General features: G+C 36.4%; 1 protein-coding gene across 1 annotated transcript in view; it reads right to left on the bottom strand.

Moving 5' to 3' along the window:
• si:dkey-112m2.1 (transmembrane protein 132C) overlaps positions 1-26,171 on the bottom strand; it is a 226,139-nt gene that overhangs the window by 26,399 nt on the left and 173,569 nt on the right. Inside the window, exons 6-7 of the mRNA XM_036139828.1 lie at positions 16,837-16,980; positions 4,236-4,444 (exon numbers count right to left, since the gene is read on the bottom strand). Coding sequence (XP_035995721.1) covers positions 4,236-4,444; positions 16,837-16,980 — 353 coding nt within the window. The remainder of the gene's footprint in view (positions 1-4,235; positions 4,445-16,836; positions 16,981-26,171) is intronic.

Below are 26,171 nucleotides of genomic sequence, written 5' to 3' on the forward strand. Positions count from 1 at the left end.
CCCTATGTGGCCTGTTTACAGAGTTAGTGCGTAATTTTAATAAAAAGTCCGACGTTGAGCGTCTGTGCCAACTGGTAGGTTTTTTAAGACTGACAGCCTAGTTCCTACTTTTATCTTTAAAAAAACAACATTGAGGATGGTATTAAACATGTGATCACGTTGAAATTGTGACTATTTATCTGTAAATAATTAAAATGAAAACACAATTTTTATATATTAGTAACAGTAAAGGAAGTAGAGTTAAGCTACTTTGTCTAACCTTCACAGCATTGTTCATTAAGGAAAAGTTATTTCTGTCTGTCCACCTTTACAGCGATTAATCTATAAATTATGTGCAGTTGGTTCAGTTCATTCTTTCAGTGAAATGGTAGAAATACCAGAGAAGGGAAGTTATTTGTTACATTTACTACTATACATTTGACCCTTTCTTTCTTGAGAACTATAATAATCTGCACGTTAACCACATATAGTTTTATGGTGTGAAAAGGTGAGAATTGAAAAAAACAATTATGGTAACATTTGGCATTTTTTATTTACAGGAAGAAACAGAAACAAAATATGTGAGGATAAACACTTCTGTGCCAATCCTCCAAATATTTTTTAATGAAGGGGACCTGAAACCAGCCTTCAGGCTAAGAAGGGCCACCATCGTCCTCCTCCTTCAGCTGCTGCCCATCCAGAAGGTCCATGGATGGCCACAGGAGAGGAGAGGTGCTGCTGACCCTCTGCTGGCTGGCCTGCGGTGCATCCTATAGGAAAACAGCTTGCCAGTAAGATCTCTTACCTTCTTGTCCTTAAATAGAGCCAACAATGACACACAATTGATACATACATTATATTAATTGGATAGAAGATTAAGACATATCAGCATATTACCTAAATTACAAGTTAATTTTTTATTTGGTACAGGTCAAGTGGAGGCACGCTACAACAGGCACCACGCCAAGGCTGATAAACATCATTGAGCGTGCCTTTGATAGTCTGAAGACACGGTGGCGTTTCATCTTCTTAAGGGTGCTGGAGGTCCGCCCGACGTTTGCCCAAAAAGTAATCGGCGCCTGCTGCATCCTTCACAATATTTGTATAGAGGCAGGTAACCAGCTAGATGAGGAGGTCGACCCAGAGGAGGATGGCCATCCGGTGGTTGAAGACAGGAAGCTGCTCCAGCTGGCTGCATGTTTAAGTGAACATGACTACACTTGACCTAACATAGATCAGTTTTAGTCATGTCCACATGCTGCTTCATTTCATTTTTTTCACCACCTGTAACAATACATAAAATAATCAGTGAATTAATTTCCATTCCAACTTTTTAATTGTATGTTTGTAGGTGTTGTCTATTTGTATAAGATGCTAATAGAAGTTATTTATTTGTTTTAAACCACGTTAGTAACTGTTAATTTGTTGAATATGTTACACCTTCAGTCTGTTCCAAAGTTAAAACATTTGTCTAAAATAAATATCTGTGTTTTTTTTCATATATTGTTACTATTGTTTTCTTTCCCTCTTTCTTCTCTCGATTCTTCGTGTCCTCACTCAGAGGAAACTCACTTAGGAAAAACATTTAAAGAATTTATTTATTTATAGATTTTATATTAGGGCTGGACAGTATAGAAAAAAGCATATTGATAAAAAAAAATGCATATTGATGGATAGATAATTATCAAAAAGATTTAAAACCTGGCTCTTATAATATTGCTAAATGACTTAATTTTAATATATCACACACAAACACTCAATCCCAAATAAATTCTTATTTACCCAACATTTTTAACCATAACTGATTTTTTTAAAAGAAAAATAACTCAACTTAAGAGACCTGGGTGATGTTATTAAAAACTGACAAAGAATAAATTAAAGTGTCCAGCGCTGTTAGAGAAAAACTTGCGTACCAGAACTTTATATCGCGGATCAAGAGTGGCGAGTTTGAAGCCAGGTTTTTCATGTCCATCACTATGAAGCATGTTACTGCATGCGTGATGTCCTTACGCCGCCAGGACGCTTTGTCATTTTATCACAAAGAACGGAGCCCAGTAGCTGCTGTACCTGCTTTGTTTTGGAAGAACTTCCAGAAGAATCCTAAGAAGATGACGCGGAGCCGCGCGGGGCTGACACAGCTCGCGCTGCTGCGGTAGTGAGCGGCTTACGTGATGAAACAAGTTGGTTGCGTTACCAGACTTTGTTTTTACCGGTTCCTTGCAAATGTTACAGTTCACTGTGGTTTATTTCTTTCAGACTGGCGAACTAGTAAAACCCCGTTTTGGGACCGTTTCCCCTGCTGCTCCTTGCTGCGACATATTCACATGCTCTGTGTTGTGGTTTGAGAGGGCGGCGCGCCTGGGTCCGCGATTACGATTGGTTGAGAGGAAGCAGTGACTGTAGCATCAACTAGGTTAAAAGGAAGAAAGGAAAACTGCCTGTATAACCAACTTTTATCGATCCTTTTTTCCCTTATTGTGCCACACGTCTTTCGACTGATATATATTGTTATTAAATTATCGTCCAGCCCTATTTTATATGCTGCTGTCATCCATTTACAATTTATTCCAGCAATTATTGAGTTAATAAAGCAACACGCGTCAGTCTGATAAACACAAAACAAATAAATCAGACTCTTTTTTTAAATTACACACCAACTCTGTAAATTGGGAAGCTTAAAAGCATATTGTTCTCGCCTCAAACAATCTGAAAACGTACTTTTGAAGAACAACAGCAGCAGAAAATGGAGTGTTCAACTTACCACTGTGATCTCTGCGCTGTCTTCTTCTTCTTCTTCTTCTTCTTCTTCTGCTTCTTCTTCTCTTGTTTTTAATGGCGGTTGGAAAACAACTTATAGGTGCATTACCGCCACCTTCCAGAATGGAGCATGGATCAGACACTGCGCTGTCTGGAATGAAGCTGCAGCCCCGCTGCATTCTGAGACGGTCAGTCTGAAGAACGCATGCGCGGCTCCTATCTTCGCAGTCTGTGCTCCATTAACCAGCCTTGGAAACCGTGACGTCAGACCACTGTTGTGAATTTGTATTCTCAAAGAAAAAATCCGTATTCTCAAGCAGCCGCTGCTGTTTGTGTTCATAAAGAGTAAAGCACAAATTTAAACTTGAAATTTGTATTTATTAGTTATTGAAGTTGTAACTATTTAAACCGTATGTTGTATCTTTTGAATGTGATTTAAATTATTATGAGTTTACAAATGTTTGTTATGCACAACTTCTGACTGATATGGACACAACTATCCTTTTATGTACAAATCTATTTAGAAAGCTCTCTTACCCCATAGTAAAGTGTCTGAAAAACATGATATAATAAAGTCATTTTCATTATGTGTAAAAATGTAAAACCTTAATACAAAGAGAGTATTATTTTATTTTTTACTATTAATGCTAAATAGTTAAAACTGTTTCATCACCAATTCAATTGAGACTGCAAACATTCAGCCTCGAGAAAAGCACCTTAATATTCATCTTTACAGGATAAATATTTTTGTATGTATTTTAATCTGTATATGCAATGATGATTAAAAACCTAATAAATTAAGCAACCAAAGTGAAGCAACCTCCAAAGTTTCTCTGTGAACACAACATTTATTTACGTTTCTGTAAGTGTAGACAGGAAGAAGTTAACGTCACACAATAACAACATTTTAGTTGTGATGTTCATCATTTTCATGTTTATCAGAATAAAATGCAGCAGAACTGTTTAGTAAAACCTATATTGTTGTTTACACATTGCTGTGCATTTTATTGCTTCCTGGGTTTGCAGAAGTGCCGTAATGTTCCAAATCAGTATTACTTGTTTTTGATAAGGACTTTTTGGGACACCACCCTTGTGACTTTCTTGACACTCATTATACATGTGAATTTTATGCCTTAAAGGTCTGCTCTACCAGTCAGTTGTTGACTTTTATTAACAACGTCATGATCCTCACCCTGATTGAACTTCTGAGAGATTCTTCTTATTAATAAAAATACCACTTGGCTTGTCACTGGATTATTGTTGTCTCATATTTTAATACATATTTATATAGAGGATAAAATCCCACAGTCTGTTGTACCCCTGAATAAATGGTTAGGCTTTTTAAGAGCAAAAGGCGTTTGTGAAAAAGGGTCAGATAAAGGTTGCTGTGTGGGTATTATTTACACGCCTTATCTTATCTTCCTATGTCTTGCAGTATTTTCATTTAAAAAAGAGGGGTTAGTAACAATTCAACAGAAGAAAAAACAAACATGTCCTACCTCCTGCTGCCAGGACTAACAGGGACTCTCCAACCCTTAATCTGACTGAGTTCAGGGTCAGCTACATCTATGAGCAATGGGAGGCGGGGGATCCATACACTCATCTCCAGCTGTGCGCTCAAAAAACTGTAGGTGAAGTTGAGCGTCACCCTTTTCTTTCCTCTGCTCTCTTTTCCATTCACGTACACATAATCACAGCGCTCGGATACCTGGAGACAGAGAAAACAACGCTAAAAAAACAATCAATTTCAGACAAATACTAACAAAAAGTAAAAAAGATGCTTTTGTATTCTAAGTATAATATTTAGCAATTTGGGTGCATTAAGAAAGCTTGTCTTATGCTTTGGTTGAGTATAACACAGGTTTCTCTCAGTTCTGCTGTTTCTTTCAGTGTGTTTGTTTGAACTATGGTGGTTGGCAAAACTTGACAGGACATCAACTTTCTGCGGTTTTCTTGTAAACCCAAAATCAATTTTACTCTTCAAACTCCAATCATCACATCAGCTTGTTTGACGTGGTAAATATTATTTTATAGTTCTAGAAGACGTGAACACATTGAACACAGTGAGGTTTTTCTCAGTGAAGGTTTTTGTAATGGGGCCATGGACATGAAATTTACAGTAGATTTTTTTGTCTTAAACCAAGTAATATACATAGAAAAAGCAAATCATAAAAACAAAACAAATTACTTGTAATAGAACAGAATACCACAAGACAAAGTAAGGCTAACTCTTCATATGCAAGGCAATCTAAACTACTTTACATGATATCAAAGAAAAGACTAAATGAACCCTACCTTTAAACTTTGTTTAAAAAAGAGAAATGAATGTGTCAAATGCTTAAAAACATTGCATATAAGAAACAAATGTAAAAATACAGATTTATTGTTTAAATGTAATTTTAACTGTAAATCCAAATCTAATCTAAGTCTAATCTTCAGTATCTTATCAATAATCAGACAATTTGTTCATTAGTCAGGTTCTTTTATAAAGATTTTTATTAAACATAAATGTTTTCAGTCCTGATTTAAAGGAGCCAACAGTTTCTGCACATCTCAGGTTTCCAGGGAGTTCTTTTTTGCTAAACTAACTAAATGCTGCCTCCCCTTGTTTTCTGGGAACACTGTCTAAGCAAGTATCTTATGACCTGAGGGGTCCACATGGTTTGTACTTGACAAATAACTCATGAATGTATTTTGGTCAAAGACCACAAACTAATAGCAACATTTTACACACCTATTCCTTTAAAAAAGAGGAGTATGTGCAGTGATTTGAGGACTGGTGCAATATGATTCCTTTTTCTGGGTGATCTGTATGAGCATATTTGTTTTTGTTTTGACAGGAAACCTTTTAGCTTGACAGTGTTTTTAAAATAAGAGAGCTGATTTAGTAACAGACATTATGTGGTTAACATTTAATTTTAAAATGCTCCGGGTTTCTTGCATGTTATGTGATGTTTAGCCCCAATGACTCTAGTTAAGCATTGATCTCTAGCAATGCATTTTTGAGGCTAAAAACAATGACTTCTGCTTTATCTGAATTGGACTGGAGGAAATTCTGAGCCATCCACTTATCAATATTATGGACACACTGACTCTAGTGGGCTATGAAAACATGTAGAAAATGAGATTCAAAAAAGCCCTAGAAAGCCAAGAAATATTTCAAATAAAATGAATAAAATACAGGGAGAATATAGTCGGATAGGTCAGATATGACTAACATTTCACTGTTTGAATTATATTACACATATCACTTTTGGAGGCCAAATGGCAATGCACATCACCTCAAAAGCAAATTCCCAAAGTTGAAGTATGATAAGTAGATTCTGTTTTTCAACATATGGTACAGGTCCCCCAGAAAGTTCATGATTTGAAAACAATTGGTGTGAAAGTATTGGTTAAGGTCACAGCTGAGCAATGCATAAAACCCGTTTCTCCATCTAGGACATGTCTTGAAGTCATCATTTCCAAAAAAAAAAAAAAAGGGTTTAGATATTAGATACATTTTAGTAGGTATGTTCAATACTTATTCCATAATTTGAGTTATTATTCCACTAATTCCACACCATTTCAGTTATCCTATTGATATTACAGTTTACATTTCTTGTATGTGTGTAGTAAATGGGTTGTTACCATCATCTGGTGTGAATGTGGTATCACTGTAAGTAGATGCATTGAGTAACTGAGTACTTTAAGAGTGTATCTGGGTGCATGTGTAGATCTGACATATGTGTGTATGTGCAAGGCATTGTAACATGAGTGACATGAGTAGGGGGACTTTGGTCCAACTGGACAGATGGAGCTTTGCAAAGACACCAACCTGTTTTATCCAACCAGAGAACAAAATGCTCAGAACTAAATAATGACCAGCTGGTGAAGCACAAATCCAATCAGCTATTAAAGTTTCTCAGAGGAAGTTCCAACAAGAAGAATGGTATATTCAGGACATCTAAAGTACAGTCATTATACATATCCTTTTATATAACATTCTATTTCCCATTTAAGGACTATTTGACACGTTTTTGTTAGATTTGACTCTCTCATTGCATTCATTTTAATCCCTAAAACCCTCTCAAATTTGATTGGCACAACTGTTAATTTCAACACAAGTCCTTAATAGTGACAATCGCCTCTTTCTAACAAACCAGTCAAAGGAAACTGTCATCCGTCTCCCCGTCTTTGCATGTGACTTGGCAGCTTTAACTCTCAAATGGTGCGGGATCCTCCCGTCTCTCTGAGGAACAAAACTGACAGCTTTGTGTCTGTCAGTTTCTCCTCCTCCTCCTCACTTTCATTACTTCTTCCTCATTCTCTCCCACTCATCGACTTTTACCCTCAGTCAATTTCGGCATTACCCCTATCTCCCACATGTTCACAGTCTTTCTGTAATTAGAGCAGGTGATTCATAGTAATGTGTGAAAGCTGTGGGGATATTAAAAATGTTACAAAAATGCTTTACTAAAGGACATTTGGCTAAAGGAGATAAATAAAACATCACAATTTAGAAGTTCCTCACTAGACATATCTAAAAGAATGTTTCGAATGTCTAACTTTACATTTTTGTGAATGTTAAGCTTTATCCGTGACATTATCAATGAGTGGTAAACAATCTTTTTAGATACCCCGGACCATCACCTGTTTGCCTATCATGAGAATAGGAGCACTGAAGATGCAGTCTCCATAGTGATGATCTCCGTCCTCTCACACCTGAGATCTCATTTACAAAGCTTGCATACACACGTAACGGGGACTAAATCATGCAGACCTCACTTTCCACGCAAAGGCAGTGATCTATGAAGAAAAGGTTGACGTCAGAAAGCACTCAAGCAAACCCTCAAGCAAACTCTCACTCATTCGTACGCTGGTTTTGGAGACAAGGGAAATTGGTGACCCAGATGGTGAAGTGGTGAATTGCAACCACACTGCATCATGATTTATCTAAGACTTTCAATTTTACTCCATATCAGACTGTAATCATAGATCAACTCTATCATAAGCATTCAAAACTGCTTGTGCATAAATAATACTGCTGTTCTCATCCCTCCTGGCCTCCTTTCTGCTCAAAAGGCCGATCTGGATGCATAGCCTCCTCCATTACATGAGGAATTTCAACACATGAGCACGGCTCAGTGGGGATGCCCTACGACGTGGAAGACAGCAATAATGTTCACTTTTTACCCAAGTTCTTTTTAATGCGGACAATATATGTGATTCAGCCTCTGAATTACACATTTAATAAAGGCCCTACTGTGAATTTTTTTCTGTTTATTTGCTCTTTTCTCCGTGGTTGTCATTGTTAACCATGTTGTGATAATAATCAGCTGGTTCATTTAAATGCACATTTAAATTCATGAGTTGCTTTGCATTGACTATTTACGGCTGAATGTGGGCATGTATAGGGCAGAACATGAGGCGGAACCTGGAACTCAAGTGTGCACACACAACTGATTTATAAAAGGAAATTGCGTCCTGCTGTGTCTGCGCATGCCTTTATCAATCAGGATATTTTTTGTTGTACGCCATTTTTGGTTTTTGGGCATACACAAACCTTTAGTATCGATCCTATGCAATGGGACCCTGAGACATCATGACATATATTCAACACTCCTGTTCATTAACTTCAGCTCAGTATTTGACATGGTCATTCCCTCTGAGTTTTTCAGAGAGAAAAAGAAGGAGAGAAGATAACTAAAGCTCTAACCAAATTCATCGCCCTTGATGGTCAGTCGTTTTCAGTGGCCAATGATATACTCAGTATGGGTACAGTTTGGTATCGAAACTGAAGTACTCGTACTTGTACATGGTCTGAAAAAAAAAAAAAAGGTATCGGGACACCACTAGTTCAAAGTATACGGTGTGAGCAGTAGAGCTACAATGAATGCTAACTTCAAAGCTAACCGCTAACCTAATCGATAAGATGACCGGATACATGAACACTAGAAGTGTGCATGCACAGGAACGTGTAAGGACACTGGACCCGCCTCCGACATACTGAGCTCCTGCGTGAACCATTTCCAGAAGCCATGGACCAATCAAGACCTTCCTCAAACCTTTAAAAGACACTCTGAAAGCCACATTCAGTGGGGCTACATTTGAATAGTCAGCCCTGTTTGCACCCATGTGCTGTTTGCGGATTTTGCCATTTGACTGGTTGTTAGTTTTCGACTTGTTAAACTCGAAAAGCTCAACCTAGATATTTTAGGTTTTAGGTAGGTAATTTTCTCTAAACCTGAAAATGTTGAGTTTAGTGATTTTCCCTTTTTGTGTTTTCTTGTTGTTGGGTTTATTTTGCAGAGAAGCTGTTTTATTTATTAGAAAGCTCCTCAAACAACAAAACATTTTTAAAGTCTACTTTGCTAAATTTAGGATTTACGACTAGAAAGACAGTGGGCATTCTGTGTTAAGGTTGGAGAGGGATTATGTATTTGAATAAATTTAGATTAAAAAAATCATACACATGAGATTATTAAAGCAAATGTTGATAATAATAATCATACGGAAAACTGTAAATCCCCTCGCTTCCCTTTCACTTTGTGATAGAACATTTTGTGTGTTTAACAAAGTTTTACAAATCATCATCACAATTAGGTTGAATTTGTACGCAATAATTCTGATACAGAATTTTGATATATTTTAGCTTCTACTCACTTTACACTAGTTTATGAATTATTTACATATACATTATTATTTACATATACATACAAACAGGCTTGTAATCAAGGGATGAGGCAGCTGTGTGTGTGTGTGTGTGTGTGTGTGTGTGTGTGTGTGTGTGTGTGTGTGTGTGTGTGTGTGTGTGTGTGTGTGTATACATAAACTGGATATTTTGACTGGGAGTCTGTCACAAAAACACAATTTATTTTCTTTCAGTATTAGTTGAACGTGAAATAACACAGTTTGACAGATGGACCATTTGAATTCCAGCTCTAACAAGTGTATTTCTAAAGAGATTTACCTGAAAATTTAATCTTTGCAGGATTTCTATTTCTATTACTAAAGAAATGAGTTTCAGATGCAGTTCATCAACTTTACTTATTTGTGTTCCTTTTTGAATGCACTCTACAATATGTTGCCATATTGAACAGAAAATCAGTGGGGGGAGGGGGGGTTGGGTAAAAAAACAGTCCAAGTCCAAAGAGAATCTTTAAAAAGGAAAGGATGGAAAAGTATAAATAAAATTGCTGTGCTTTAAAACTTTTGTGAAGTACTAGATATGCATATTTCATATATTACATGAATATGTACAAAACAAGATGAACTGCTTGATTAGCTAGTAATTAGATTGTGTTAGAACCATCACAGCATCAGTTATGAGGCAAACTGTAGACTGAATCCCTTATTCATCTTCTGTAATTCTGTTCAGAAATATGCCAAGCAGACTACACAAACACAAATTATTATTTTCACCCATTGCTTTCAGCGAGTCTTTCTGAGCCTCCTATCTCATTTGTTTCCTTTTAAAGAGAATATTCTTTATCTCCCTCTTGATCACCTTAAGGATTTCAAACCATTTTAACATAAAATCTCCAATTTTCGTTAGCTTTGTCTCTGCACTCCAGATCCATCTGAATATTTTTTCCCATAAAGGGTATTGGAAGCGACAGCTTTAAAGATTGAACTCAGATTGTGCCATCTTCTGCAGTACATAAAAGAAGTGAAACTCAGCTTATCTCTGTAACCTCTTTTATCAGTGGAAACACACACACAAAGCAATGTCACTTCACTGTGGAAATTATTACGTGTGTAGCCAGTCCTGTACCTTACCTATCATTACAAAGGAATGAATAGATGAATGAATCAATGACTTTAAGATAACTGGCTAAAACTAAATTAAGGTTTTGATAGGCATGTCATACAGCACAGGGGCATTTGTTGAGGGCAAATCTATATTAAAAAATGTCTCCATGAACCCAGTGAGAATAAATTACATTCCACCCTGCTTTGAAGTTAGTTCAAAAAGAAAGTGTCCAACCGGAAACGACACACTCCTTGGTATATTGCTCAGTTAAATAGCCTCAAACAACAAAATGAGAATGAAGAGGTCATAGCTCCAGATGGAAAGTTTTTTATTTTAATTTAGAAAAGTGTTTTATTACTCCCTATTATTAGTTAAAAGACAAGAACAATTGGTTCTTGTATAGCACTTTTTCAAGTCCCCCAAAGCACTTCACACTATATTGAGCAGTTATACAACTTTATTTAAAATAATACAATTGATCCTGAAGTGTTATATAATTACAGATTATTATTTCTTAATTTCAAAAATCTTTTAAAAGATTGGTCCTAAATCTGTTTTCACCTATCCACAGATGCTTGATTTACATGAAGAGTTTTATGACAGCTTAAGATCACTTTCCTTTTATGCCATTCAAGAACAAAATTATGAAGGACGGCTGTCAAATAATTTAATTAAGACAAAACTGTCTTACAGATTCTGATATATGGATGTTCATACTGTATTTTCCTCTGTTACCAACATGAACATTCTGTTGAATTCTGGTAAATCTGAAGTACTCCTAGTCCTAAAATACTCAGAAATTCATTATTTATTCCTACAACTACTTTTGATGAATATCCCAGATATCTAGCATCATCATTTACATTTGTCCCTAAATAACACTGTCATGTCGACAGCTGCTGCTGTGATTCTGTTTCTGTTGCTGGCGCCGCTCACTGCACTCTGGATTGTTCCAGCAACTTCTCCTGATTGCATGCACCTGTTTCTGCTGATTATTGGCTCAGCTTCACCTGTGTGTGTGTGGCACTATTTAAGCCTGCCTTCTACTGTGTTCTAGTGCCAGATTCTTGAAAACATTTGTGTGAGAAGACCATCCAGCATTCCTAGCCTGCCTTTCTGTGAGTGACCTTGTTCGTGTTTTGGATTCCTGCCTGTTGCCCTGCCCTTGTCTGACCCTCCAGTGGTTATTGGTATCTGGACAAAGACCTGTGCTGGTTTCCTGACTCAGCCTAGCCCACCTGGACTTCTGCCTGTCGGACTGCTTTGGATTACCGGATTACTCTGCATATCATTGTTCCGCCTGTGTATGACCTTGGACTGTCTCAGGATTTCCGCTCCCTTAAAGTGTAACTCTCCCCCAAATCCCGCCACCAGACACGTTTGAAAAACTCCATCAAAGTGGGTGGGGATATGCGGGAACGGGAAGGAGCTGTTCAGAAGTGGGGGTGGGGGGGATATCAGCTGCAAGCTTAATTTTCCATATTGAATCATGGAGAGTAAGCAGAGTTGTACTGGTAGTTACGCTAGCCTCTTCTGGAGAGAACTTCTGTTTGCACCGCAGTCCTCATCTTACTTTGGATTCAGTGGCAGTTTCGGGTCCAATAAACGTCCGTGGCTTTCTGGGCTACTAGATTTCCTCCTGCGCAACCTATCAGCCACTAATCTGTCCCACTCCTCTACAGAGCTGGCAGCATAGACATAATATAAGAGTAGACGCGTCATTGGGCGGGTTCTGCCTATGCTGCGATGTGTCAGAGCGTCCGCCATCTTAAATGTGGCAAATCTGCAGTTACTCAGTCACTTAAACAGTATCAAAGGGATTTTAATCTCTGAATATACTTTGTATTCATAGTATTTTTTTTTTTGTAATATTACAAGTTTATTTTCGTATCCCTTTAGCTTCATTCTCCTGAATTTATTCTCCTAAAGAATAAAAATATTTAAAATAATCTAACCTGGCCCTATTACTCCCAGAGTGAAATAATTCTGCAAACTGTGATTATTCTGGAAATGTTCCCCCTTGATTCTCATAATATGATGTTTTTATCATAACATTATCACTTTTGTGTTTGTTTGTTTATTTTTACTTTATTGACCTAGGACTTTTTTTCCTCATATTATTAATTTTACCTCTTTAATACTCACCCAAAAAGTCTGTTCCTAAAGGTTCACATGTGACACGGCTTTATGAAATAATGAAGACCACAATGTTTAGATTTAACAAATTGATCCTTATATTCATAACACACACACACACACATATACATATATATATATATATATATATATATATATATATATATATATATATATATATATACACATATATGTGTGTGTGTGTGTGTGTATTTATTGCAGCACAGGAATGAGGCATCTTCTCTGATCCACGTTCGCAATAACAGAACTCACGTCTACGTATATGTCTGTGGCTGGCAGTACCAGAAGGTTGCCGCACCGGCTACACTTTCTATTTTAATAAAACTCTTAAATGTAAATTGGTCTTCTGTGAATTATCGGGTCCAGTTCCAGGACCGTTACAGACACCTGGTTATTTTTCTGCAATACCACCCCCCCCCACCCCCCACAAACACACACACACACACACACACACACACACACACACACACACACACACACACACACACCTCTATAAAAGAATAATACAACTAAGCATAACTGGTATCCAGTGTGGTATAGTAACAAAGTAAAAATACTTCACTACTGTACTTAAGTATATTTTGGAGTACTTTATACTTTTCTCGAGTATACAATTTTTTTGATAACTTTTACTTTTACTTCACTATATTTCTGAACTTAATTACATACTTTTACTCCAATAAATTTTCAATGTTTGGTTTAGTTATTTATTACAAAAAGAGAGAGTGACGCACGCAAGTGTTTTGACCCCACCTACTGATTGACTGCAACAAAGTTGAAACTTGCCTGGGCTTGTTCATCACCACCAACAGGATAAGAAGCTGGTTCAGTAGTAAAGCAGGTTAAATTAACCTTGTGGTATAAGTAAAGCCTCTAATAGCAGAGAGTCCTAATTTTCTTAACTAAATGATACCTGCAGGTGTATCTATTAGCAGGTTTACCATTTCCTGGAGGTTAACTAAGCCTGGTTTATCACTTAACCATGTTCTTAATATTCACCCGCTGGTCTAAATTTTGCCAGCACTTGGTTGTGTACAATTTTAAAGTGCATAGCACTGACCTTACTTGAAGAAGGAAAACTGAAAGCTTACAAAAAGGTTGTATTATCTGTCTAAACCTGGTCTAAATTTCTCCTGCACTTGGCTGTTTATATTATTTTAAGTGGATTTGACCTTCAAAGTTTACCAAAATCTAAAACGTCATTCAAACTGCATTTGCTTTGTTTTTCTTTTTACGTATATTTTTTTATTACATTACTTAAGTACATCTATTTTTACAGTAATTTTCATACTTAAGTACACAACATTTCAGATACTTTAAGACTTTTACTCAAGTGACATTTCAGTCAGTGACTTGGACTTTTACCAAAGTCATATTTTGGAGAGGTAACTATACTTTTACCTGACTCTGAGATTTCAGTACTTTATACAACACTGCTGGTATCCATCAGGACAAAAAAAGAAGAGTAATCCTTTAGTTTCTATTTTACAATGTACGAGAAAACTACAATGAAATCTGACTTGATCTTTTCTTGGGTTTCATTGTAAAAAGTAGTTGAAAGCCTTCTTGGATCCAACATGCTCAACACAGCAGCAAGTGTTAGATTATTATGCACAATTCATGTAATTTTAAAAATGGATAAGAAAGAATAAGGAACACTTGCAAAGAAAGAACACAACGTAGATACAGTATGTGAAGCATCTGTTTTTTTTCCTTCTGAAGTTTGTTTATGCCATGGTAAATATTAATCTATATAAAAATTTTTATTTTTTTATATAGACTCCCAATGATAAGAAACATTTTTAATTTTATTTTGGCAAAATATCTGAAATAATACCAACAAAAGACCGTCTGTTTACATAAGTCTGGATGTTTTAAGCTTAAAAGGTAAATTTGGGGAATTTTGCTTCAGAATTACCAAATGATCACACTGCATTTACCGTACAAAGCTGGCTCAGCCTAATTTCAAGTTGATTGTGGGCTATTTGTTTCTGCTCTATCACTTCAGAAGTCTGTGTAACACATTTGGAGTGTACTGTACAGTAGGTCATTCATAATTAATACACAGACTTCTTTGTGCCTGAATGAAACGGTGAGAAATTATTCATGCACAGAATTAATTTTAGTGTAGACACGTCTAAAGACTGAGCTTAAAAGAAACCTTTCTGATTGAGAAAGAGATTTTACTCTCAAAGTCTAAATAAAATAGTGACCTATTGTCAAGATACAAGATCAAAAGTGTTTTACTTTGAGATTGCTTTGATATTAGTAATGTGTGAGCCGTTAGAACACCCAGTCCCTGACCACACAAGGTCAACATTCACAATGTTTCAGTGGATAATGAAACCCTGTGAGAGATGTACACTGTCACTTCTTTTCTCTTTGATCGTCTACACTACATATATAGATATCATATAAATATGTACAAATAGATATACATATTTTGCCAAGAAGCCAGACTATCATGTAATCTTCAACAGCACTACTGAGGAAAATTTTTTTTCAGGTTTTCTGAAGGTCTTTTAAAGTTTTTTTTTTTTCCTGACTTTGATTTGAGTTTCACTGATTTTGAGTTTGTCAGTATGATAGACAAGAGCATCCAAACTATACTTGGCACGAACCAGTGAGATTAGGAGTATTCTTTCTTCTTTAAACCAAGAAGGGCATGCCTTACTAAAACAAGATAAGCTTACAAAGAAAACCTTGCAAATTTGCTCCAAGTAGTGATGATGTTAAGCTATTTGTAGCTTAACATCAGCACCCATTATTTATAAGTCCTGTAAATCATAAATAATAAAAAAGTTGCATCATTACTTGTGAGGAAGCTTAGTTCTCAGTAAATATGAGTCAGATCATCCTCTAATTGGTTCTTGGAAATCACATGACACTTATTCTTGATTTGGTAAGCAAAACTTAGGCTACTTTAATTTCAAAGCAACTATTGTTTTTCCACTTGGGTAACTACATTATCAGTCTGTGTGGGCAACATTAGCTTTATTGAACATGTGAGAAATGCCAGCAAACACTAAAGAAAAAAGTATTCATAGAGGATGTAGTTTTTAACAAGACTTGAACAGCTAAGTTTAGTTTTACCAAGGTCAAAGCTATAGTTGTGTGTAGTTTGGAGAACTGATCGTTGTTTCTAAGGAACACATCTAAAGTCAACATCATTAATCTAAAGATGAGCAATCACAGACTTTTCTATTAAAAAGTATGATATTTTTTTCCACAATTGTTTTCGGGAATGTTCAATAATTATGTTAAATTTATTTTTCAGAGTTTAAGTTCAACAAGAAACGCCTGAACTTTTAATATTTTGATCCTAGAACATTTCAGCTACAGATTTATCCTTGTTATTCAAAAAAAGAATTGCACTACAGTATTTGCATTTTTCCCTTATTTCTATTACTCATAAAATACACTTTGGTAATTATGTGAAAAATCTGCAGATTGTCCAATTTTTTTATCAGATTACTCAATTAATCGTCAGAATAATCTATAGAATAATCGATTAGTACAATACTTGTTTATGACAGGCCTAATATTTTGTTCTCTGAACTTTCAAGAAGAACTGGGACAACAACCTCCGGATCTACAACGCACACAGAAACTCAATAAATTATAGATATAGAGTGAACTCAGGCCATTGGGAGCTTTAAAAACAAACAATAAAAGTTTACAATCTATTCTAGAAAGGACACGCAACCAGTTGAGTGAGGCATAAAGCGGGTGATCTGGTGGTGTCAGTTAAAAGATGAGCAGCTGCACTTTGGACCAACTAAATCCTGTTGAAGGATGACTGAGGCTTAGTTCATACTTAGCTGGATATCTGAGAAAACAAGTACATTTTTATGCGATTTGGCCTTTCATTCATACGAAAACTCTGTTTTACACCACTAAAAATTATTATTTCTGAAACCTCCGGCCAACGCGGAGATTCGAGAAAACACAACTTTTAATGCGTGCATCACAGTCTGCAGCAAATAATGCAGTGCGGACATCACACGTGGGACCATTGTTTGTGACTTGGACAAGCTGTGGAGGAATATTGAATGCTATTTGAGAGGTAAAGATTGCCTATAAGAAAGTCAGTATGAATGCCTTTGAGAAAAAAAAACAAAAAATCTAAAAACATAACCAACCCCTAAGGTATAATTGGAACCCCTAAAACACACAAGGTGAAACCAGGAGCATTACAACCCACTAACCTTGATAACCTGTTCATCTGTTGACTTGCACTCCACTGATTCTGTAACATCTGACACAGCACCATCTGTCCCTACAGTGACCACCTTAACAGGAACAGCAACTGTGCGCCCAGTGAGGACAGCCGTGTTCAGGATCTCGGTGTCCTGGAGAGAGAGAGAGAGAGAGACACAAAGACAAACATTGGGACACATTAGAAATGCTTCCATAAGCTGGTTTAAGCTGAATAAATCATGCCGTGTAGAGCCCTTAGAGAGTGCCAAATCAAATACAAAGAATATGCAGTTTTTCCTTTTAAAGATACTTTCAATTCAGCTTGCACTAACTATACGTTCTCTGGTCAAGTGGGCCCAGTAATATAAAATTGTTTAATACCATAGATCATTAAAGACACCTGATCCCCAAAGTCACATCAGCACACTAATTCCAAAAGAAGTGTAAAACCTCTTTGACAATGTATTTTTAAACACAATGCAATAAATAAATTAATTAATAAAAGTAAAAAAGATCATTGACTTTGTGAGGAAAATGGGAATGTTTTTTGCATAAAAAGTAACAGTGGACTTAAAAATGGGAGAATCCACTTTTCTACGCTGCTAGAATGCTGTTGAATTACTCTCTGCCTGGGCTAAACCAATGAAGTAACATGCTTGCAAGTATTAAGGTATACAAAAGTTATGCTTTCAAAATTGCTGCATTTCTCTATCACACAATTCCTGTGGCTAAAATTTGTTATTATGAGATTTCAGAGAAAGCAAAAAAAATGCTCCCCCATCCCTTACATATGTCAGTCAAACCAAATACAGCTGCTTGGAAATACTATAACAGACAATAGGGGTAATTAACCAGTTAATGTCAGTTTGTTTAGACTCCAAGTGTAAACTGCATAAACAGAAGAACATCAAAAAGGCATAGCTCTTTGCTCAATAAGCACTTGAAGATATGATAAGAAATACCTTTATTGTCCCACAATGGGGATTTAATTATTAAATATAACATTATTATAACTGAAGTAATCAATATGTTTATTGTATAAGCCAAAGTAAAAGTAATTGCCGCTTTTCTGTTGTAATAAAAAAGGAATCAGATTATGTTATACGTTTTAGTCTTAAATTTTCAGATCCAGCAAATACTGATGAACTTAAACAGCATATTTAATTCATAAAAATTGTAAGAATCTTTTACAGACCAATGACTAAATCCAATAAAGAATGAAATTGACCTACATAATCTTTGTTAAAACTACTTATTTTAATATAAAGGAATATATTCTATAAGTCAACAATCGAAGAAATGTTACAGATACTTTATTTCATTCCTTTCAATATAATGTTTAACATTTATATGACGTTGGAACCCTTCAGTTCTCTAGTTGCAGTAAAAGTTTTGCACTTGTTAGAATGTCTGAAAGAGAAGTTTTTGTCGGGTATATAAAGTCACAGACTAGAAACAGTGGAGGAAAAAAAGCTGTGAGTCCTAGCTGCAGGACTGTGCCCTTACACTCAAAGACAACCCTTAAATGCCACACATTTGAAGGTCCCATCTTCTGCAATTATAGACAATAGTCACCATCTGAGACCCTTCACATGAAGTGGCCCTTTGAAACATGCTCAAGTAGCCCAGAAAATGGCAGGTAGTTGTCAGTGGTAATATTTACTTTCACAGAGATGGTATAAAGCAAAAAGGGTGTGTTTACTCCGCGCTTAAAGGTCTTGGGCACCAAGTAAAGATTATTTTTCTTCCCACCAATCGATTGAGAAGAAGTAGTGTGAAAAATGGCAATGACATGTTGTGGACAGCTTGCTGACAGTACTTGTCTTGCAGCTGCATCCAAAAGGAAAAACTATGACGTAAGCTGCTGCATTTACTTCACAAAAAAATCTGTTCAGTAAATGCTGGGACTCTTAAAAAGATGTGAAAATGTGTACAACAGAGAAAGAAAGTGAAATATTGAACACATTAGTATGATGTGAGGGATAAAGACTGAAAAGACACCCAAAAAAAAATCAATTTTACCAGTTTATCACCATCCGCTATCATAGTTTCTTGTTCAAGGGTTACCATTTTTAGAAAAGTTTTAACCACCTAGCATCTATATGCTGCATGTCGTATCCACTGCGTATTTATCGGATTCTATCTCTCTTTGGAAAAGTAATCCTGGTTTCCACACATAATTTAGATCTTGAAAATAGCTCTATTATTTATGAGGCAAATATGGAAGAATTTATGAGGGGTCCAAAGAGAGGAAGGTCTGCAGGTCAAGTGCAAGGAAACAATCATAGGATAGGATGGGGAGAAAGTCCATTTTGGGTCAGACATTGTTTACCTTTTTGAATCCAGCTTGGGCTTCTGCTACCAGGGCCATCCGGTCTCTTAGCCAGGCCTTTCTCAGCTGAAAAGGATCCCTAACAGGGGCTCACACAAGCACTTTCTATTATTGCTATGATACAGCACACACCTAAAGAAGCCCTGATCTGCTCATCCCTAAGAATGTTTAATAACAAGTTACCGGTTCTTTCCTTTTTTCAATATTGTTTGACTTTCCTGTCACCCCAAAATGTTACTGAAACATATATTGCTTATGAGACAACACAATAAAATGATGTATGGAATACCTCTCCTACAGCCAAACTTTGAAGGAAAAAAACTATTATTCCCTTTCATAAATGGTTTAAAGTGAAGTTGAATACTACTAAGTGGCTCTCCAGCAACATCTCAAGTATAAGGAGAAAAAAAAAAGATATAACAAATAGAATGAGAATGATATGTTCAACTAAATTGCAGTCATTTAAGAGATATCACAAGATAGTCTTGAGAGTGAAAGGCCTTACAGAAGAGCAGGAAGAAGATAATGAGATCAATTAAGACAACGGCTGGTAATCCTTGTGCTCCCAGTGCTTTGGCTGTCAGATTTGCTATAACAGTGGATCCTGCACATCATTAGCTCAAAGAAAGACTATCAAGAGGCCTAACTGTTTAAAAGGCAGAGAAGCACTTGTCTTGAGAGTTTGCTTTGTTCATTCTGAGTGTTGCTTTTCGTTGCCCTCAAACTGTTTCTATGGTAAAACAAATGTGATTCAAAGCTCGACTGAAAATGAAAGACATTCATTTTATACAAGAAGTTATTTAAAATGTTCCCTTTGTTTTGTGACATAAAAGGACAAATATGTAGGTTGGCAGCTCATACAATCATCCTTTTGTTTACCGAACAAACTAGAATTAATATAAAAAGGTGAAAAGCAGAAAGACAGCCACTCAAAATCTGTTAAAGGACGACTCAAACATACAATAAATCTGCTCATCCAAGGAGTCTTATTTACTCTCACAATTTCTTTTATTAGGGTATTTATGCCATCTCAGAAGTACCAATAAACATCAATATTTCATGGCAATGAAAGTTCTGCTTTATAAAAGACATTAACATGTTTATAATTTTCAAATGTGTAAATGGTTGCTCATCATATGAATTTTTGACCCCATGTGGGGATGTGTTTGACCAGGAAAACATCTGTTTCAAGAAGTGCAGCTGTTATTTTTCACACACAAAAAAACAACAGGTTATACTAATAGTTTTTATAATGAAATAATTTATGTGGGTCTTACAAGTTAAACTAATTGCAATGAAACTTTGGTAGTGATCTATTCACTGATCCAAACTCTGCAGGGCTACAGGTTGTATTCCGATTGATACTCCACTGGAAATTGAAATTTGTGGCAGAAATTGTCACCCGTTTCACAAATACACAGGAATCTCATAAATGATAAACTGATTTTTTGAATTTAAATTAATGTATTTGCCATATTATAATGCCAGTTGACTACCAAGTCAGCATTTTCCCCCTAGTATGGCCTGTTTTAATAATAAGAGGGGAAAACATAAGATTGCTGTTATGTGTGTTGTGCAAATATTTAGAGCTCTGAAAATGATCTCTGATTATTACAGCAACAATCGGTCCCAAATGGACCGAAGGAGCCTCTGCAGCAAAGAAAGGTAAAAAGTAAGATATGGATCCAGAAGTTGAATTCAGTAATGAGGAGTAGGCGAAAAACCTCCAACAGCGGTGTAAAAGACTTATTGCACATTAATGCAAAAGCTTGATGGAAATTGTACCTTCTACATTGAGGTGGCAATTACTTTTTCATAAAAAAATTTGTCAGTCAAGAAATAAAATCACCTTTAGAAAACTCTTTTTTTTTTGTATTTACTTTTGGTATCTTTGCCTGGTATTAATAATCCGAATGATCTGAAACATCTACGTTTGACATCAAGGAAAAACAGAGGGACTCTCTGAAGGGGTAATACTTTTCACAGCTCTGTAAATAATCATCCTCAACAGGCTCTGTCCTCTGTCTCAACGTTTGAAGAAAAGTCTCTGCTTTTACCTAATGAGCCATTAGGACTGAGGCAACAGTCAAAGAAGGGCTTAATGAGCTCTAGCTACATATGTTATAAGTGCCATGCCACACCGTAGACCTTTATGCAACCGCAAAGACAAACTTCGTCCACGTGATGTCATTAAACATGATGTCTTTTGAGTTTATATTTCTTGAAATGTAGTCTTAAGTAACAACTGAAGCACAAAACAGGTTTGTTTTTCCCATAAAATAAATCCACCTACTCATTCATTGTGGCTTTCCCGTTCTCTCCTTGTGTTGGAGATATGTGAAAAGCATGTCTTATTCATGAATTCAATTTGAACACAACCGCTGATAAACATTCGCCGTCTTCAAATGGCTTCATTATTTACTAATACAAACACATCTTCCACATACACCCACCCACTTATCTGTATGCACATGGAAACAAATTAACTCTGACACACACACATGCGTTGGCACCCTTGATGGCCAGGTTAAAAAACAAGCATGCGGCATCTTTTCTTAACCACCTTTCATTGCACTGCAGAGCACAGGGCACGGGGAAAAAAAGAGAAGAAAGACGATGAAAGACAGGAGAATCGATAAAAGGCCATTATGCTTCTGTGCAGCTGGGTACAAGGGTGGAGCGTGTGGGGGCTGATATGGTGGAGAATGAATCATGTGTTCGGGAGCAAACAACCTATAGACGTGCTGTTCAGAGGATCGTTACTGTATGCGAATGTGAGTGGGCTGAAGGACAAAATCTGCTCTTGTTATTCGCCTCGGAGCAATATTTCCATTAGTTCAGGTGACTTGCTGGCCATGGATGTCAGAGAGTGCTTTTGGATTTGTCACTGCTTTCAAAGTGTAGTGTTGGCCACTCATACATTTACAAATCCACTTAAGACAACGTTGAGGGTGCACTGTAACCGCGTGACATCCCAAATCACAATTCATCTTTCTAGGAAATGCAAAACAGGCCCAAGTACATATCAGTGATTACACTGTAATACAAAGGTAGGCGTGGAACTGCAACACATTCACTCTTTACAATAAACAGCTATTGCAACTAAACCTTGCTCATTGACAGTTGCCATCTTTTCTTAGAGCTAAGAAGCCTAAACATTCCAAAAGTTAATTAAATTAGTAGCTTAATTAAATTGTTTAATCATCTTCCTCTGTTTCTCATTGCAACTTGGTAAATTCCAATCAGTTTGTACAATCATGGGTTCATTTATTTTAATCAGGTTAAATTTTTCAGAATAACTCGGACACATACTACAGTACACTATACATTGTTTAAATAAATAAATAAAAAATCCCTCAACTAGATTTATTTGCATTAAAACTCCTCCTCTACTATGTTGGCAAGATGCATTAAAATTAATCCCATACATTTATTGAAATGCATAAGGGAAGGAGAGGAGTGCTTTGCCTAAATCTGGCTCATGAACTCAGTTTAACCCTGGCTAGCAATTTATTATTCAGTGGCTGAAAATATGCTTTTGATCCACATAAATACTACAGTATAGCCACAACTATTCACTGTCCAGCTGAAGTGGAGAGTTGGCTCACAGGTCGTGCATTGGTCCCTTAATAGCCAAACAGTGCATGTGTAGACTAAACACTGAACATATTATTGCGCTCCTCAATATATTTCTAATAATGTTATTGACGTAGAAAAAATAAAAATCCAGATGTGGACAACCCTAGTAATCCACACAAATGACCCCATGAACATTTTAACTGCATAGGGCAAAAGTATTGAATATGCTTCATGGAAATACATTCAGTATTTCCTAGAAATGCCCTTTTTTAAACGACAACCTCAAGACATCGCCTGTGTGGAGAAGCTATGCACATGCGTTGCAAGGGTGTGAATCTGGCCCATTCTTCTACCCAATAACTCTTCAGATATTTAAGATCCTTTCCTGTTCACTATGATCTAAGTTCTTTCTACAAATTGTATTAAATTCAAGTGATTGACTCATGTTGACTTATTGACTTATATAAAGTCTGCAAATTCCATATGCTAAAAAAAAAAGAATCTCTTACACTACGATGTCGTATCCATTCACATTCCACCTTCAAATAGGGTGTGGACGATCAGTTATATTCTTCTCTCAGTACCATTATTTTCTGTACTAATCTCATACAATTTTAGCAAGTTGTTCAAATGTTCAGCTGCAAAACTAAATTAACTTAATCATACTTTGTCTTCATCAGAGTAGTCTTGTGCATTAAGCAGGAAAAGAGGCCATTGCAGTTGAGTGCATTACTTCTTATTGTGGAAAACCCACGTGCCTGGTCCTTGGCTACCTGACATATTTTCTAATAGTTATTTTTGTTTGTCTGTTGGGCATTTTGGGAGCAGCATATTGTTGTGGATGGCTTATGGAGTAATTTTGTGTCTAATCTATGACCTCAACGGTGCTCATGTCACTGGAGTATTCAGAAGTGACATCAGTGTGTTTTGCAACAAGTGGAAGTCTTGACAGAACGCTTTGTTTTTAGCCATTACTAGGCGTTTGTAGTGCAATACCATGCTAAAGAAAATTGTTTTACTACAGACAATATTATACATGACTTCATTTTTTAACGTATTTGTTTGGACTGCTTGATATGCAAGCATTACCTGAGATGTTGAAGACATATGGTGGGAATTATGTACAGCCCAACTAGAAATGTATTCTTGAACATAAACATTGGGTTTTTCAATTCCTACAGTATGAAATTTTTAGCTAGTACTTTTAGCCAATCAGTTAATATCAATTAACAATGAGAGTGAAGATAGGGGCGGCATACAGCTGGCGCTCCACATGTAAAGGTTAAATAACAGCAGGCTTTCTGCTGTTTATTCATGCAGAATGTTATTTTTGGATGTAAAAAAGAAGAACTGTAGTCAAATTATTTAGTATTCAGATGGTGGAATAAAAAAAAAAAAAATCAGCTGAAGTAGGGTGCAGATCACTGAAATCATAATTGAAGAGAGTGAGAGAAAAAAATAGACTATATTGAAGGTACAATATTTCTAAATGACCACGTTTACTTAAAATTCTAATTCAAAAGGGAAAAATCTTTAAAAAAAACATTGTTATTTTTAACAGGTGGACATATTGTTTTCCGTACAGGCAAAAATCAAATAACTAGTGCTTTATGTCCAAACTGATCCACTGCAAATGGCATGGCAGATGTAGTTGCAGTGTCAGCAAATCAACAGCTGAGGGCAGTTTGGGGGCATTTAGCCATAATCACTTGGAGGAAATACCACTAATGATTTAAAATGAGGGCCTGCGGTGATTTATGCTCTCCTCATTAATTAGATATTGATTTATAACTTGTTTGCCTGGCAAATCGGTTGGAATTTGTTATTGTGTAATCTGAGCTCTAAATACATTTAAAGAGATTAAATATTAAGCCTCTGTTGTATTCCAGCCTCATACATTTTCACACAAACATTAGATGGCAAAAGAATGCCAAAGTCAAAAGTGATAAATCAGCCGTCCCTGGTAAAGCCAGTCTGTATTCTGTAGACCTCTTTCCTGTTTCTTTAGGCTGTTTGTTTAGAATAAACTAGAAAGCTCTGTTGTGCTGGCCTCTGGCCCCTAGCTGTCCAAATGAAAAACTCTCAAAGTAGACTATCAGAGCAGGGGTAAGGGCGAGGAAAGGTAAGCCAGTGAAAAACAAAATCCCTACAAACATATAACGGAATGAACAGGGTAGGTTTCAAAAACCTGACTGACATGGGCCCTGAGTATGGAAAGTGAAAAATAGCAAATCTGTGTGTCCAGTGTACTGAGTGTGTGCTCCTTTTTTTAGCATCTTTACACTCAAGGTTACACACATTAATTAATGCATAACCTCAATTGCAGCATTAGAGCAATGACTTTGCAAGAAATACGGTTTAGCAAAATTTCAGAAGGAAGTTTAAATATTTCCTTAGAAGTAGAGAAAGGAATTAGTTTTTTCTAACGGATACAAGTGTTAGGTAAGCCAATCAGCCATAACAATTTGACCAACCTACTTATTGGTGTTGTTGCATTCAAGACCAGTAGTAGTCTTGCCTTTCAAGACTCGTCTTCAGACCACATGGTCTTGTTACATTCTCAGACATGCTAGACTCTGGATTTCTTTCTCAAGATCATTCAAGACCACAGCTGCAACTTCTTATTGCAACTTAGTGCGAAACCAACACGTGCATTCAAATGCAACAAATTAAATTTTTGACTTGTGCCTACAGTATGCGCCGAGTATGAAAAGATGACAGGGACGAGAAAACAAGAGGAAAAAACATTTTCCAGGGAAAACATATGGATGTTTTTCTGTCTTTATTCAGCTAAATCCTCCGCCTCCGCTTGTCGCCTCCACTCACTCTGCCTACAGCTAACACTGAGTGAATTTCTGTTTAGCTCGATGTACGCGCTCTTCAGAGTTGTCTGGTTTGTTGTCCAGTTTTTACCAGCTTCTTGGGTTTATTGAACAAGGTCTGCTTGCATACAACTTTGGTTTTCTGACTGAAGGTTTGATGTAAAAGCAAGAAATAACTAAAATCTGGAGCCGGATATGTTTTGATAGTGTTAGTTGTTCTTCCCTATCATACTGTATATATCAAAGGAATGGGCTTTGTGAATCACTTTTGTCTGTGTCCTGCATATGGGTTTTTATTGTATTTGTATTGTATTTTTGTTTAGTTCTGCATTTTCTATATTTAGCTCACATTGCTTAGTGCTCAGTGTTAATCCAGGTTTCTGGGATTTCATTAGTCTAATCTTCCATATTTCATAGCCTTGCTCTTCACTAAGCTGGCACTATCCTGTTGATTGTACTTACATGGTTTTCCTATCACAGTCACATCACAACAAGTATTTAAGCTCCTAGGTGTCTGTCTAACACAAATGGATTCCACTGCTGCTCCCACCCTGGTTCCTGTGAGTATTCCTCATGTTTCGTCATTAAACTCTATACTCTATGCGGCTGC

This window comes from Fundulus heteroclitus, chromosome 8 (genome assembly GCF_011125445.2).
Source record: "Fundulus heteroclitus isolate FHET01 chromosome 8, MU-UCD_Fhet_4.1, whole genome shotgun sequence".
Taxonomy (NCBI): Eukaryota; Metazoa; Chordata; class Actinopteri; order Cyprinodontiformes; family Fundulidae; genus Fundulus; species Fundulus heteroclitus.